Genomic DNA, 15,039 nt, shown 5'->3' on the forward strand with positions numbered 1-15,039 from the left:
GGGCATCTACAATGTGCTCCCCTACTTCCTTTAACACCCTCGGATGGAAACCGTCAGGTCCTGGGGATTTCTCACTCTTTAGTTCCATTAATTTCCTTGTTATTGATGATTTAATTACGTTAATTGTATTAAGTCCCTGTCCCCTTTCGGCTATTAATTTTTTCAGGACTTCCGGCAAGTTATCCTCCTTTTCAACTGTAAATACTGAGGCAAAGTAATTGTTCAACATGTCTGCCATTTCCCCATTATCAATGACAATGACAATATCTCCATTTTCAGCTTTTAGTGGGTCTACATTGCTCTTGATCACCCGCTTTCCCTTTATGTAACTATAACATTTCTTCTTATTGATTTTGATCTCCCATGCAAGTTTCCTTTCATAATCTCTTTTAGTTGCTCTAATAAGCTGCTTTGTGGCCCTTTGCTGGTTTTTGTATTGATCCCATTTGGCCGGATCTGTCCTAGTACTGAACCCTGGGAACACCACTGCATAACCTCCCTCCAGTCCGGGCAACAGCGATTCAGCACAAAGCTGATTGAAGACCTCCTGAAGTCTGGATGCCTCTTCAATATTTACTGGGTTGCTGATCTGTTCTAAAGCTGTTACTTCTCATGTTAAATTAATTCTCATACTTTACTTACTTCTCAATCCACTCCTGATTCCAGTTGAAATCCCTATATTTATTCAATTTCCAAGTCCAATCATGGTGATTAATTTAACCCGTCTGCAGCAGGATGTCCTGTCGCCAGTTGCAGCAGCTTGAGCTCCGGGTTTCAGAACTTGAGCAGCAGCTGGCGTCAATACGGTGCATCTGTGAGGTTGAGAGTTTCGTGGATAGCACGTTTATAGATGTGGTCACCTGCAGCTTAAGCATATGCACGGAGAGAGGGAATCATTGACCACCAGACAGTCAAGAAGAAACAGGCAGGTAGTGCAGGAGTCCCCGAATGCTTCTCACTCTCCAACCAGTATTCATTTCTGAATACTGATGAGACTGATTGTTCATCTGGGGATCGCAGCCAGAGCCAAGGCCATGGCACCACGGATGGTTCAGCTTTACAGGGGTGGGAAGGGGATGGGTGCACACAAGGAAGACAGTGAGAGCAATAGTGATAGGGAATTCGATAGTACGGGGAATAGACAGGCGCTTCTGCAGCCACACACATGAATCCAGGATGGTTTTTTGCCTCCCTGCTGCAGAGCACCCTGAGGGGGGAGGGTGAACTGTCAGCAGTCATGATCCACATTCGTATCAATCCCAAAAGGCAGAAAGGGAGATGTAGTTCTGAAGTCAGAATTTCGAGAGCGAGGTAGCAAATTAGCAAGCAGGGCCTCAAAAGTAGTAATCTCCAGATTACTCCCAGTGCCACGCACGAGTATCGAAATAGGAGCATAAAGCAGATGAATGTGAGGCTGGAAAGATGGTGCAGGAGGGAGGGCTTTGGATTCCTGGGACATTGGGACCGGGTCTGGGGAATGGTACCTGTACAGGTCAGAGGGGCTGCACTTAAATGAAGCCAGGACTGAGTTTAGAACATAGAACATAGAACATTGAACAGTACAGCACAGTACAAGTCCTTCGGCCCACGATGTTGTGCCGACCCTTTAACCTACTCTAAGATCAAACTACCTACATACCCTTCATTCTACTATCATCCATTTACCTATCCAAGAGTTGCTTAAATGTCCCTAATGTATCTGCTTCTACTACCACCGCTGGCAGTGCATTCCACGCACCCACCACTCTCTGTGTAAAGAACCTACCTCTGACATCTCCCCGAAACCTTCCTCCAATCACCTTAAAATTATGCCCCCTGGAGATAGCCCATTCTGCCCTGGGAAAAACTCTCTGGCTATCCACTCTATCTATGCCTCTCATCATCTTGTACCCCTCTATCAAGTCACCTCTCATCCTTCTTCGCTCCAATGAGAAAAGCCCTGGCTCCGTCAACCTTTCTTTATAAGACATGCCCTCCACTCCAGGCAGCATCCTGGTAAATCTCCTCTGCAACCTCTCTGAAGCTTCCACATCCTTCCTATAATGAGGCGACCAGAACTGAACACAATATTCCAAGTGTGGTCGAACCAGGGCCTTATAGAGCTGCAGCATAACCTCGCGGCTCTTAAACTCAATCCCCCTGTTAATGAAAGCCAACACACCATACGCCTTCTTAACAACCCTATCAACTTGGGTGGCAACTTTGAGCGATCTATGGACATAGACCCCAAGATCCCTCTGTTCCTCCACACTGCCAAGAATCCTATCTTTAAACCTGTATTCTGCATTCAAATTCGACCTTCCAAAATGAATCACATCATACTTTTCCAGGTTCAACTCCATCTGCCATTTCTCAGCCCAGCTCTGCATCCTGTCAATGTCCCGTTGCAACCTACAACAGCCTTCCACACTATCCACAACTCCAGCAACCTTTGTGTCATCGGCAAACTTATTAACCCAGCCTTCCACTTCCTCACCCAAGTCATTTATAAAAATCACAAAGAGCAGAGGTCCCAGAACAGATCCCTGCGGAACACCACTGGTCACCGAGCTCCAGGCTGAATACTTTCCATCCACTACCACCCTCTGTCTTCTATGGGTCAGCCAATTCTGTATCCAGACAGCCAAATTTCCCTGTATCCCATGCCTCCTTACTTTCTGAATGAGCCTACCATGGGGAACCTTATCCAACGCTTTGCTAAAATCCATATATACCACATCCACTGCTCTTCATTCAGCAATGTGTTTTGTCACATCCTCAAATAATTCAATAAGGCTTGTGAGGCATGACCTGCCCCTCACAAAGCCATGCTGACTGTCTCTAATCAAACTATGCTTTTCCAAACAATCATAAATCCTGTCTCTCAGAATCCTCTCCAATAATTTGCCCACCACCGACGTAAGACTGACTGGTCTGTAATTCCCAGGGTTATCCCTATTCCCTTTCTTGAACAAGGGAATGACATTTGCAACCCTCCAATCATCTGGTACTACTCCATTGGACAGTGAGGACGCAAAGATCATCGCCAAAGGCGCGGCAATTACTTCCCTCGCTTCCCGTAAAAACCTTGGGTATATTCCGTCTGGCCCCGGGGACTTATCTATCCTCATGTCTTTCAAAATTTCCAGCACATCCTCCTTCTTAACATCAACCTGTTCGAGCATATCAGCCTGTTTCACGCTGTCCTCACAAACGACAGGGTCCCTCTCACTATTGAATACTGAAGCAAAGTATTCATTAAGGACCTCCCCTACCTCCTTCGACTCCAGGCACAAGTTCCCTCCACTATCAATGATCGGCCCTACCCTCACTCTGGCCATCCTCTTGTTCCTCACATAAGTGTAGAACGCCTTGGGATTTTCCTTAATCCTACCCGCCAAGACTTTTTCATGTCCCCTTCTAGCTCTCCTAAGTTCATTCTTCCGTTACTTCCTGGCTACCTTGTAACCCTCTAGAGCCCTGTTTGATCCGTGCTTCCTCAACCTTAAGTAAGCTTCCTTCTTCCTCTTAACTAGCTGTTCCACATCTCTTGTCATCCAAGGTTTCTTCACCCTACCATCCCTTCCTTGCCTCATCGGGACAAACCTATCCAGCAGTCGCAGCAAGTGCTCCCTAAACAACCTCCACATTTCTGTCGTGCATTTCCCTGAGAACATCTGTTCCCAATTTAAGCTCCCCAGTTCCTGCCTAATAGCATTGTAATTCCCCCTCTCCCAATTCAATATTTTACCATCCCGTCTGCTCCTATCCCTCTCCATGACGATAGTAAAGGTCAGGGAGTTGTGATCACTATCACCGAAATGCTCTCCCACCGAGAGATCTGTCACCTGGCCTGATTCATTGCCAAGCATCAAATCCAACATAGTCTCCCCTCTAGTCGGCCTATCTACATATTGAGTCAGGAAACCTTCCTGGACACACCTGACAAAATCTGCTCCATCCAAACTATTTGCATTAAGGAGGTTCCAATCAATATTAGGGAAGTTGAAGTCACCCATGACAACAACCCTGTTACTTCTGCACCTTTCCAAAATCTGCCTCCCAATCTGTTCCTCCGTGTCTCTGTTGCTATTGGGGGGGTCTATAGAAAACTCCCAATAAAGTGACTGCTCCTTTCCTGTTTCTGACTTCCACCCATACTGACTCAGTAGACAAACCCTCCTCGACGACCTCCCTTTCTGCAGCTGTGATACTATCCCTGAATACAATGCCACTCCCCCACCTCTTTTACCTCCCTCCATATTCCTTTTGAAACATCAAAACCCCAGAACTTCCAACATCCAATTCTGCCCCTGTGATATCCAAGTCTCCGTAATGGCCACAACATCGTAGCTCCAAGTACTGATCCATGCTCTATGTTCATCACCCTTATTCCTGACACTTCTTGCGTTAAAATAGACACACTTCAACCCATCATACTGGCTGCAACTTTGCCCTGTCAACTGTCTAACCTTCCTCACAGACTCTCTGCACTCTGTATCTGCCTGTTCAACAGCTACCCCATCCACTGATCCGTAGCTCCGGTTCCCATCCCCCTACCAAACTAGTTTAAACCCTCCCGATGAGCTCTAGCAAACCTTCCGCCCAGGATATTGGTGCCCCTCCAGTTCAGATGCAACCCATCCTTCTTGTACAGGTCCCACCTTCCCCAGAAGGTATCCCAATGATCCACATATCTGAAGCCCTCCCTCCTACACCAGTTCTGTAGTTGTTCAGCTGCACTCGCTCTCTGTTTCTAGCCTCACTAGCACGTGGCACCGGTATCAATCCTGAGATTACTACGCTGCTCGTCCTGCCTTTTAGCTTCCAACCTAACTCCCTATATTCGCTTTTCAGGTCTGCATCCCTTTTCCTAGCTATGTCATTGGTACCGATGTGTACCACGACTTCTGGCTGCTCCCCCTCCCCCTTAAGAATCCTGTAGACTCGATCCGAGACATCCCTGACCCTGGCACCCGGGAGGCAACATACCAACCGGGAGTCTCGTTCGCGACCACAGAATCTCCTGTCTGTTCCTCTAACCATTGAATCTCCTATCACTGTCGCTCTCCTATTCTCCCCCCTTCCCTTCTGAGCCACAGAGCCAGGCTCAGTGCCAGAGACCTGGTTGCTGTGGCTTTCCCCTGGTAGGTCCCCCCCCCCCCCCCCCCCCCCCCAACCGTATCCAAAACGGTATACTTATTATTGAGGGGAACGGCCACAGGGGATCCCTACACTGTGCGCCTATTCCCTTTCCCTCCCCTGACGGTGTCCCAGCTACCTTTATCCTGTAATTTAGGTGTCACTACTTCCCTATAACTGCTCTCTATCACCCACTCTGCCTCCCGAATGATCCGAAGGGGCGGCACAGTGGCGCAGTGGTTCGCACCGCAGCCTCACAGCTCTAGGGACCCGGGTTCGATTCCGGGTACTGCCTGTGTGGAGTTTGCAAGTTCTCCCTGTGTCTGCGTGGGTTTTCTCCGGGTGCTCCGGTTTCCTCCCACAAGCCAAAAGACTTGCAGGTTGATAGGTAAATTGGCCATTATAAATTGCCACTAGTATAGGTAGGTGGTAGGGAAAATATAGGGACAGGTGGGGATGTTTGGTAGGAATATGGGATTAGTGCAGGATTAGTATAAATGGGTGGTTGATGTTCGGCTCAGACTCAGTGGGCCGAAGGGCCTGTTTCAGTGCTGTATATCTAATCTAATCTAAGAGTCTTTTTTTTGGTTAGAGGAGGAGGATGGGTGGGAGACACTACACGTGTTGTGTTTCCAGTTTCACCACTGCCCGAATATATAAGTTCACTTACGCAGCAGTCCCCATGTCCGCATCCGCCGAATCACGAGGTAAGTACTTTATAGCTCAACTTACTTGCAGGGTGATTGTCTGGTTCTATTGGGGAGGGTTGAAACTAACTTGGCAGGGTTCTGGGAACCAGGAACTAATATCAGAGAGGTCTAACCAGGTGCACAGAATACTGGGAGAGATAGATAGCACTTGACTAGGGAGAAGTAAATTATTAGGTGGGATCAGAGTAATGGTAAAGTAATAAAGTCTGAATCAGGGTTATCGTGCATGTGTGTGAATACACAAAGGGTCACCAATAAGATTGGTGAGTTACAGGTGAACATTGCCATGCAGAAATATGATGTTGTGGCTATGACAGAGACCTGGCTCCAAAAAGGGTAGTGCTGGTTATTAAATATTCTTGGACAGTTACATTGGAACATCGGAGTAGGAGTAGGCCTTTCAGTATGACAATGGTTGATCATCCACTTCAATGCCTTTTTCCCACACTATCCCCATCTTCCTTTATGTCATTTATATTTTAAAAATCTGTCAATCTCTGCTTTAAACAGACTCAATGACTGAGCTTCCATAGGCCTTTGGGGTATAGAACTGCAAAGATTCACAACCCTCTGAGGAAAGAAATTGCTCCTCATCTCGGACCTAAGTGGCTTCTCCCTTATTTTGAAATGGTGTTGCCTGGTTCTAGATTCCCCAACCAGGGGAAACATGTTACCTGTATCTACCCTGTTATCCCTTTAAGTATTTTGTAGGTTTCAATGAGATCACCTCTCATTCTTTGAAAGTCTTGAGAATACATGCTCAGTTTCCCCAGTCTCTCTTCACAGGACAGTCCCATCATCCCGGGAACAAGTCTGGTGAACCTTCATTGTACTCCCTCTGTGGCAATAACATCCTTCATAAGGTAAAGGGACTGAAACTGCACATAATACTCCATGTGCGGTCTAACCAAGGTTCTATACAATTGAAGCAAGACCTCACTACTCCTGTACTCAAATCCTCTACCGATAAAAGCTAACATACCACAATTGCTTGTTGCACCTGCATGTTAGCTTTCAGTGACTTATTGAAAAGAACACCCATGTCGCTTTGTGCATCTACACTTTCTAATCTCTTACCATTTAATAAATACTCTGCACATCTATTCCTCCTACCAAAGTGGATAACCTCATATTTTTCCACATTGTATTCCATCTGCCCATTCTTGTCCACTCACTTTCCAAATCCCCTAGAAGCCGCTTTGCTTCTTCTTCACAACACACATTACCACCTAGTTTTGTGTCATCCGTGAACTTGGAAATATGACATTTGGTCCCCACATCCAAATAATGTGAACAGCTAGGGCCCAAGCACTGATCCCTGTGGTACCTCACTGGTCACAGCCTGCCAATGCGAGAATAACCTGTTTATTTCTACTCTCTGTTTTCTGCCTCTTAACCAATCCTTATTCCATGCCAGTATATTACCTCCTATGCCATGTGGTTTAATTTTGCTAACCAACCGCCTGTGGGGTCTTTATCAAAAGCCTTCTGAAAATCCAAGTATATCATGTCCACCGAATTCCCCTTTATCAGTTCTGTTCGTAACACGCTCAAAGAATTCCAACAAGTTCGGCAAACATGATTTCCCATTCATAAATCCCAATAAATGCCCAATCAGATCATTATTTTCCAAGTGTCAATTTTTCAATTCCCTGTTTTATCTCTCCCTCCCTTTTTAAATCAGGGGCTAACATTTGCAACCTTCCAATCTGCAGGAACCTCTCCAGATTCTATCGAATTTTGGAAGATGAACACCTATCCATCCATGACCTCCATAGCTACCTCTTTCAACACTCTGGGATGTGGAATATCAAGTCCTGGGTATTTTTCAACCTTCAGCCCCATTAATTTCTCCAATACAACCTCCTTGCTAATACCAATTTCCTTCAATTCCTCATTCTTCCTTAAATCTTGGATCTCTAATCCTGGGAGATTTCTTGCATCTTCCTCAGTGAAGACAAACACAAAATAATCATTTCACTTCTCTGCAATTTCTCCATTCCCCATTATAAATTCTCCTGACTTTGTCTGTAATGAACCCACATTTGTCTTCACCAAGTGTTTCCTTTTCGCATACCTGTAGAAGGTTTTACAGTCCGTTTTTATATTTTTGCTTGCTTATGTTCATTTTTATTTTCCCTTTCTTTATCAGTCTCTTTGTCCTCCTTTGCTGTATTCTAAAATCCTCCCATTCCTCAGGCTTACTATTATTTCTGGCAACTTTATAGGCCTTTCCTTTTAATCAAAGACAATCCTTAACTGCCTTTGTTATCCACGGTTGACTGCCTTTATTTTTGGGGTTTTTGTGCCTTGAAGGAATGTTTAGTTGCTGTAAACTATGTAATATTTCTTTAAAGACTATCCTTTGCCTATGTTCTGTCATACCTTTTAATGTATTTTCCCAATCCATCTCAGCCAATTTGCCCCTCATACCTTCATAATTTCCTTTGTTCAAATTTAACACCCTGGCTTCAGATTGAACTACCTCACTTTCCAGCATAATGTAAAATTCTATCATATTATGGTCACTCATCCCGAAAAGTTCTTTTATGACAAGATTATTAATTAGCCTTTCTCATTATATAATTTTAAATATAAAATAGCCTGTTTTCTCATCAGTCCCTCAACAATCTGCTATAAAAAACCATTCCTGGCACAGTCCAGAAACCCATCCTCCACAGCATTAGGTTTGCCCAGCCTAGATGCAGATTTAAGTCACCCATGATTACTCTATTACCCCTGCCACATGCTTTTCTCTTCTCCTGAATAATACCTTGCCCCACACTACCACTACTGCTCAGTGGCCTATAAACAACTCTTACCAATGTTTGCTGCCCCTTCCTGTTTCTTAGCTCCACCCAAACAGATTCTACATTCTGCTCTTCCGATCCTACATCCTCCCTTACTAATGTACTGATCCCATCCCTTATTATCAGTGCAACACCACCTCCTTTTGCTTTTTGCCTGTCCTTCCTAAATGTCGAATATCCTTGAATATTCAGTTCCCAGTCTTGGTCACCCTGTAACCACGTTTCCATTATGGCAATTAGATCATACCCATTTACCTCTATTTGGGCCTTTAACTCATCTACCTTGTTGCAAATGCTGCCTGCATTCAGGTAGAGTGTCCTTAACCTTGTCTTCTTGACATTCTGCATTCTAATCCTCGTTGATGCTCACCTTTGTTTCGCCTACCTTCTAATGTCACTTGCTGCTTTTCTACCTCCTGTTATCAGCTTTACTTCCTTCCAATTTGAGCTACCCCTCAGGTTCACATCCTCCTGATAAGCTGGTTTAAACCCTCCCCAACAGCACTGGCAAATCTCCCTGCGAGGATATTAGTTCTGGTCCTGTGAAGATGTATCCCGTACATCTTGTACAGGTCCTACCTGCCCCAGAACCAGCCTCAATGCCTCAGAAATCTGATGTCCTCCCTCCTACGCCAATTCTCTAGCCACATGTTCAATCGATCAATCTTCCTATTCCTATGCTCACCAGCACATGGCACTGGGTATAATCCAAATATTACTGCTTTGGAGGTCCTGCTTTTTAATTTCCTTCCTAATTCCCTAAAAGCTGCTTTCAGGACCTCATCCTTATTCCTACCGATGTTTTTGGTACCAATGTGGACCATGACTTCTGGCTGTTCACCCTCCCCCAAGATGTTATGCAGCCGCTCCATGACATATTTGACCCTGGCACCAGGGAGGAAAAAGACCATCCTGAAGTCACATTTACTGCCTCAGAAACACCTGCCTAATCCCCTGACTATCGAATTCCCTATCACTATTGCTCTTACACTCTTGTTCCTCCCTTCCTGTGCAGCTGAGCCATCCATGGTGCCACGGACTTTGTTGTGGCTGCAGTCCCCCGAGGAACCATCACTCTGACCAGTATCCAAAGTGGAAAACCGATCAGCAAGCAAGATAGACTCTGATACAAGATATTCTGCCAAGATGGGAAAGGAAGAATAAGGGAGGGGTGGCAATATCGATTATGGAGAACATTGCAGTGCTGGAGAGTGAGGGTGTCCCAGAGGGGTCAAAGCCAGACCCAGAATCTATTTGGCGAGAGATAAGGAACAGAAATGTGCAATTACATTGCTCGTGCAGGGACGATGTGGAGGAACAAATATACAAGGAAAGTACAGAGAGTCAAAAAGTCATAGAGTTATACAGCACAGAAACAGGCTCTTCGGCCTATCATGTCTGTGCCAGCCATATGGCACCCAACTATTCTAATCTCATATTCATGCACTTGGCCCGTAGCCCTGTATGCTATTCCTGTATGAGAGGTGCAAGAAATATCGAGCAGTTATAATGGGGGACTTTAATTTTCTGAATATAGACTGGGATAATAGTTGTGTAAATGGTAGAGAGGGGCAAAAGTTCCTGGAGTGTGTTCAGAAAAGTTTTTGACAGCAGTATGTTTCCAGTCCAATGAGAGGGGAGGCACTGCTAGACCTGGTTCTTGGGAATAATGTGGGCCAAGTGGATCAAGTGTCAGCAGGAGAACATTTAGGGGAGAGTGATCATTGTATCATTAGATTTAGGTTGGCTATGGAAAAGGATAAAGAACAATTCAGAGCAAGAATAATTAACTGGATGGAAGTAACTTCAATGTGGTGAGAATGGATCTGGGTCAGATAAATTAGAATCAAAGTTTGGCAGGAAAAATGGTACCTGAACGATGAATTCTTCAAAGAAGAGTTAGTTCAGCCACAGTGAAGGTCCATTTCTACGAAAGGGAAAGGTAAGGCAAACAAATCATAGCTCCCTTGATGAGATCGAGATAGAGATTAAGTAAAAGAATGAGAGATGACAGATGGACAAAAAACAAAGAACCAGGCTGAATATAGGAGGTTCAGAGGGGAAGTAAAAAAGCAAATAAGAGATGCAAAGAGAGAGTGTGAAATGAGACTATCAGCTAACATAAAAGAAAATCTCAAAGTCTTCTCTAAGCATATAAATAGTAAAAGCAGGAGTGCAGACATTTAGGGACCAAAAAGGGGATTTATGCATGAAGGCAGGAGGTATAGCTGAGGTATTAAATGCCACAAGGATCAGTGCTGGGGCCTCAACTATTTACAATCTATATCAAAGACTTGGATGAAGGGACAGACTGTACAGTTGCTAAATTTGCTGATGATATGAAAAAATTGGTAGGACAGTAAGTTGTGAAGAGGACATAAAAAGTCTGCAAAGGGATATAGAAAGGTTAAGTGAATTGGTAAAGATTTGGCAGATGGAGTATAATGTCGCAAAGTGTGAACTTGCCCACTTTGGCTGGAAAAATAGAAAAACAACATAACATTTAAATGGAGAGAGAATGTGGAACTCTGAGATACAGAGGGATCTGGGTGTCCGAATACACGAAACACAAAAAGCTAGTATGCAGGTACATCAAGTGATTAAGAAGGAAAATGCAATGTTGTTATTGTAAGGGGAATGGAATACAAAGATAGAGATGTTTTCCTACAGTTGTACAGGGCATTGGTGAGACCACATCTGGAGTATTGTGTACAGTTTGGTCCCCGTGCTTAGAAAAGAATATAATTGCATTGGAAGCAGTTCAGAGAAGGCTCACTCGATGATTCCTGGGATGACAGGGTTATCTTATAAGGAAAGTCTGGAGAAGTTGGGTCTGTATTTATTGGAGTTTGGAAGGATGAGAACTGATCTTATTGAAACGTATTAGATCCTGAGGAGACTTGACAGGGTGGATGTTGAAAGGATGTGTCCCCTTGAAGGAGAGCCTGAAACGAGGGGGCACAGGTTAAAAATAAGGTCTCTCCCATTTATAGAGATGATGAGAATTTTTTCTCCCAGAGGGTTGTGAGTCTGTGGAACTCTCTTCCCCAGACAGTGGTGGAGGCAGGGTCATTGAATGCTTTTTTTACAGGCAGAGGTTAGACAGATTCTTGACAAACAAGGGTGTCAAAAGGTTTTGTGGGTAGGCAGGAAAGTGGAACAGTGTCCACAAACAATTCAGCCATGATCTTATAGAATGATAGTACAGGCTTGAAGAGCCAAATAGCCTGCTCCTGCTCCTAGTTAATATTGTCTTACTTCTGTATGTAAATGAATGCTTTACACCTACATTTACCTGGGAAAGAGATGCTACTCAGGCCAAGAAGAAAGAGGAGGTAATTCATACACTAGAAGGATTTAAAATTGATAAGGAGGCAGTATTGAAGAGACTGTCAGGAATTAAATTTGATAAAGCTCCAGGACCAGAGGAAATGCATCCAAGGATACGGAGGGAAGTGAGAGTGGAAATTGCAGAGTCACTGGCCATAATTTTTCAGAATTCCTTAGATCCAGAGTTGGTGCCAAAGGACTGGAGAATTGCAAATGTTACACCCTTGTTCAAAAAATGTTGAAAAGATAAGCCCAGCAACTACAGGACAGTCAGTTTAATTCAATGGTGGTGAAAATTCTAGAAACAATAATTCAGGACAAAATTAACACTCACTGGGACTAATATGGGTTAATTAAGGAAAGGCAGCACAGGTTTATTCAGGGAAAAATCGTGTTGAACTAATTTGTTGGAGTTTGCTGATGAGATAGCAGAGAGGGTTAATGAGGGTAATGCTGTTGATGTGGTGTACATGGACTTCGAAAAGGCCTTTGATACAGCGTCACACAACAAACTTGTGAGCAAGGTGAGAGCTCATGGAATTAACGGGAAGTTGCAACTTGGATACGAAATTGGCTGAGTGACAGGAAACAGAGAGTAGTGGTCAATGGATGTTTTTTGGGCTGGAGGAAGGTTTGTAATGGAGTTTCCCAGGGGGTCAGTGATGGGACCCTTGCTTTTCCTGTGATATATTAATGACCTGGACCTTGGTGTACAGGGCACAGTTTCAAAGTTTGTAGGTGAGACAAAACTTTGAACCATTGTGAACTGTGAGGAAGATAGCGTAGATCTTCAAAATGACATAGACAGGTTGGAGGAATGGGCGGACATGTGGCAGATGAAGTTCAATGCAGAGAAGTATAAGGTGATTCATTTTGGTAGGATGAACATGGAGAGACAAGATAAAACAAAGGGTACAACTCCCACAGGGGTGCAGGAGAAAAGGGACCCGGGGATAAATGTGCATAAGTCATTGAAGGTGGCAGGACAGGTTGAGAGAGCAGTTAATAAAGCATACATTATACTGGGCTTTATTAAGAGGGGCATAGAGAATAAGAGCAAGGAGGTTATGTTAAACTTGCATAAAATACTGGATCAGCCTCAGGTGGAGTTTTGTGTCCAGTTCTGAGCACCACACCTTCGGAAGAATGTGAAAGCATTGGAGAAAGTTTAGAAAAGATTCACGAGAATGGTTCCAGGAATGAGGAACTTTAGTTATGAAGATAAATTGGAGAAGTTAGGATTGTTTCCCAACCTGAAGTATAATTTCTCTCATAATTTCCCTTGTCTATAATTAACTTAGTGACAATTGGGATTATTTGTTTCATTGAATTTTCAGTGGACTCATTTCCAATCGTTATTTTGAAGTAATTGAATTCGGTGCTGCCTGTCAGAGGTGAGGGAATCTCTCAGTCAGTCCAACACTTAACTTTCTGCACAAAAACAAATTACTGCAGATGCTGCAAATCTGAAATATAAGCAGAAAGGTGTTGGAAATACTCAGCAGGTCGGGCAGCATCAGTGGAGAGAGAAATAGAGTTAATGTTTCATGTCAATGTCCCTTTGTCAGAACTGGGAGTGCTCAGTGATGTAACAGTTTTTATGCCAGGCAGTTAAAGGAGGGAGGGAGACGATTATGATCAACATTGAGTTCAACAATTTCAGGAACAAACTTTATCATTTATCTATCCTGCCATCCACTGGATCACAGACCTTCCCATTGGTTCTTTCAAGTCCAATAATTTCAATACACCACTGGATACAGTAACACATTTGTAAATCTCAGTAAGTCCTCAATCAAACTGGGAACTTTACTCCCAGTCTGATGTATAATTTCCCTGTTTATTTCCCTTCCTCACAGCTAACTTGCTGACGATTGTGATCATGTCCCGGGGAAAGTGCGGTCTCTCCAAATGTGTCACTCGCTACCTGGTGGCCATGGCAATGGCAGATCTACTGGTCGTTATCCTCGACCTGATATTGAGGCACATTCCAATTGTTTTTCGGGAACATTTTCATTTCCTGTGGTCTATCCGTATGTGTAATATCCATGCTGTCCTGCTGTTTGCAGCAACAGACTGTTCTGTCTGGTTCACCGTTACTTTCACCTTTGATCGATTTGTGGCCATTTGTTGCCAGAAGCTGAAAACTAAATATTGCACCGAGAAAACAGCAGCTGTGGTTCTGGGAACAGTGACTGTGTTGAGCTGTTTAAAGAACATTTTCTGGTATTTTATGTTCACAGATCAGTATTGGATGTGGAATGCCCCCTGGTTTTGCCCTCGAACATTCCATGGTATGTTCTCTCTGGTCTGGGGAGCAATCGAATTCCTCCATTACATTCTCACCCCAGGTGTCCCGTTTGTGGTTATTATGCTGCTGAATGCTTTCACCATCAGACACATTTTAGTGAGCCGCAGAGGGCGCAGGAGACTCCAGACTCACAGTACTGGGGACAGTCGCAGAGACCCAGAGATGGAGAGCCGAAGAAAATCTATCATTTTACTGTTATTTATCTCGGCCAATTTCATACTGTTATGGGCATTGTTAACGGCATTTTTGATATGGTGGCGAATACGGGTTTTGACCAAATCTAGTTACCTAATTGGTGCTGTGATGGAAGCAGGCTACATGCTCCAGCTCCTGAGTTGCTGCACAAACACTGGGATTTATGCAGTGACCCAGACTAAGTTCAGAGAGCAGTTGAGGAATGTGCTGAAAAAACCCTTTACTCCAATTGTTACATTCATTCAATGATACGAAGAACTGAATCACTGACTATTTCCAGCATTTTATGAGTTCATTCCACATTTGCAGCAGTGGTGTGGGTGGGGATGGGGGCCTGTCACTGCGCTGAAAGAGCAGGGGAGGGGCCTGTATCTGTGGTGGCAGAGCGTGGGGCGGGGCCTGTCACTATGGTGACACAGCGATCAGGTCCTGTAACTATGGTGTCAGAGCACGGGTGGGGCTTGTAGCTATGATGACAGAGCAGGGGTGGGTCCTGTAGCTATGGTGACAGGGCAGGGGTGGGGCCTGTCACTATGTTAACAGAGCGGGTCAGGGCCTGTAA

At 44.4% G+C, this 15,039-nt stretch overlaps 1 protein-coding gene across 1 annotated transcript in view; it reads left to right on the forward strand.

Annotated features, from left to right (window-relative positions):
• LOC137355550 (G-protein coupled estrogen receptor 1-like) overlaps positions 1-14,726 on the forward strand; it is a 41,765-nt gene extending 27,039 nt beyond the window's left edge. The window contains exon 5 of the mRNA XM_068020795.1: positions 13,831-14,726. Coding sequence (XP_067876896.1) covers positions 13,831-14,726 — 896 coding nt within the window. The remainder of the gene's footprint in view (positions 1-13,830) is intronic.
• The last annotated feature ends 313 nt before the right edge of the window (positions 14,727-15,039 follow it).

Source organism: Heterodontus francisci, chromosome 43 (assembly GCF_036365525.1).
Source record: "Heterodontus francisci isolate sHetFra1 chromosome 43, sHetFra1.hap1, whole genome shotgun sequence".
Lineage (NCBI taxonomy): Eukaryota > Metazoa > Chordata > Chondrichthyes > Heterodontiformes > Heterodontidae > Heterodontus > Heterodontus francisci.